Source organism: Primulina huaijiensis, chromosome 16 (assembly GCF_012295235.1).
Source record: "Primulina huaijiensis isolate GDHJ02 chromosome 16, ASM1229523v2, whole genome shotgun sequence".
Classification (NCBI taxonomy): Eukaryota; Viridiplantae; Streptophyta; class Magnoliopsida; order Lamiales; family Gesneriaceae; genus Primulina; species Primulina huaijiensis.
The window spans coordinates 15999935-16002116 of NC_133321.1; the positions used below are offsets into that span (position 1 = coordinate 15999935).

General features: G+C 35.7%; 1 protein-coding gene across 1 annotated transcript; it reads left to right on the forward strand.

Annotated features, from left to right (window-relative positions):
- Positions 1 to 375: 375 nt before the first annotated feature.
- Positions 376 to 1862, forward strand: LOC140962023 (bZIP transcription factor 44-like). The gene has a single exon (XM_073420863.1). The coding sequence runs from the start codon at positions 1093 to 1095 to the stop codon at positions 1615 to 1617; it is 525 nt and encodes a 174-aa protein (XP_073276964.1). The 5' UTR covers positions 376 to 1092; the 3' UTR covers positions 1618 to 1862.
- The last annotated feature ends 320 nt before the right edge of the window (positions 1863 to 2182 follow it).

The window sequence follows — 2182 nt, forward strand, 5'->3', positions numbered from 1 at the left end:
CTATATTCACAATAAAAAGTAATACTCTTAGCATAAAAAGTAATATTTTTCATAGATGACCCAAGTAAGAGATTTTTGACTTATAAAATTGATTCATAAGACTGTCTCATAAGAATTTTTATATCAACATATTATATATATTGAATTATAAATCATAGTTACTTATTCAATTATATATTTTTATGTATTCAACATATTATATGTGTACTAAATTATGCATAGATAATTTGTCATGATTAATACACAAGTGACATCTACCAAACCCACATGTCCCATCAACCACCAGAAGATTCCAAACCCCCCTTCACTTTTCCCCCAATTTTTCACTTTTTTCATTTCCCACCATTTAAAAACAATGAATTCCTGTCTTTTTCTTGATTTTCCGTGAACTTTCTTGATTTTCTTGTCTACCTTTCCTCCTATTTAACGAGCCCATCTCCAGCCTCAAAAACCTCTTCCTCTTCTCTTTTCTATCCTACCTATAGGTTCTCCTTCTTTAGCTATACTTTTATTCTGCTTCTCTGCCTTTTCTGGGCATCATTCATCGTTTTGTGGGGGAGATTCTGCTCCATTTTGGGCTCTGGGTTCTTGTATTGTATTCCTCTTCAGATTTCAGCAGAAAAAAGGTGAAAAATTCTGGGCTAGTTCCTGGCCTGATTCTTCGTTTGTTGGTGAGATTGTTCTGTTCGATTTAGGGATCTGGGTTTCTGTTTTTGGGGATTTGTGACCATTTAATCTCGAGATTTCGACTGTTACTCTGCCGAATCAGAAAGAAATTTTGTGGGTTCTTAGATTTCTGTAAAAAGCATCGTTCTTCATGCTGCTGATAATATTGATCTCGATGTTTCAGATTCATGTCTCCTGTAGTAAGTGAAATCATCCGTTCCGGTTTTATGATTAATTCCTCTCTCAGGCGCCGGACCCATCTTGTTCAATCTTTCTCGGTTGTTTTCCTTTACTGGTTCTACGTTTTCTCATAAATAACTCTTAAAAAACAACTTTGTAGTAAATAAAATATCATCATATAGTATATAACCTAATCCTGATATCTGAATCAAAAGAATTTGATAATTTAAACACCAAAAGAAAACAATGTCTTCTTCAAGTGGGACTTCTTCCAGTTCACCGCAGATTCAGAACTCCGGTTCAGAGGGAGTAGATTTGCTGAAGGCTGTTGATCAGAGGAAGAGGAAGAGAATGGAGTCGAACCGGGAATCTGCCAGGCGTTCGAGGATGAGAAAACAGAAGCATTTGGATGATCTGACGGCGGAGATTACTCAGCTCACCGATGGAAACAGCCAGATTTTGACCAACATAAGTGCCACCACGCAACACTATGTGAATCTTGAGGCTGAAAATTCAATCTTGAGGGCTCAAATGATGGAACTCAGTCAAAGACTCCATTCTTTGAATGAAATTCTTGATTTCATCAGCTCCTCATCCGCCGCCGCCGCCGCCGCCGCCTCCGCCTCAGCCGCCTCCGGCGGCAGCTGTGTATTCGAGGCTGATGAGTTTCAGCATATGGGATTTGCTGATGGTTTCTTGAACAATCCATGGAACTTGATGGGACTTGATCAACAACCTCTAATGGCATCTGTGGAGATGTTTGATTATTGAGTTAGATTTGAGTAAAAACAAAAACATGTATTAGCCAGATTTCTTGTCCATATCCACTGGGAGAAATTATTGGTGGTTTGAAATTTTAGTTTTGGTATTTTTTTGGGAAGTTAGCATTTGGGGTTTAATGATATTATATTATATTATATTACAATGTATAAATAATTAGTGCAAGTTGTGTGATGCCTTGAATGGATCACTCATATTGTTGGTATTAAATGAATGGCGTAGTGTTGTTTTCTTCATCATCGTTACTATTTTTATATATCCTCTTTGACTTTGAGGTTAGATAAATTTGTTACTTTAGGTTTCTCATCAGTGTGTTATAATTATTTTATGAATCTGGGATGATTCTTGAAACTAAGTGGAACAATAAGTTTTAGAATTACTTTATTTTCAAAATAAAATTGATCTAATTATTAGCTTTTAAGTAGGGTGTTGTGTAAATAATGTGCTTTCATTAGTAGATATGACAATTTTTTTCCATCTCGTATTTTTTTGGGTTCAGAGATTTTTTTATATCGTCTAAATAATTCCAGGCGAGTATGTAATATTGTCCTCATCT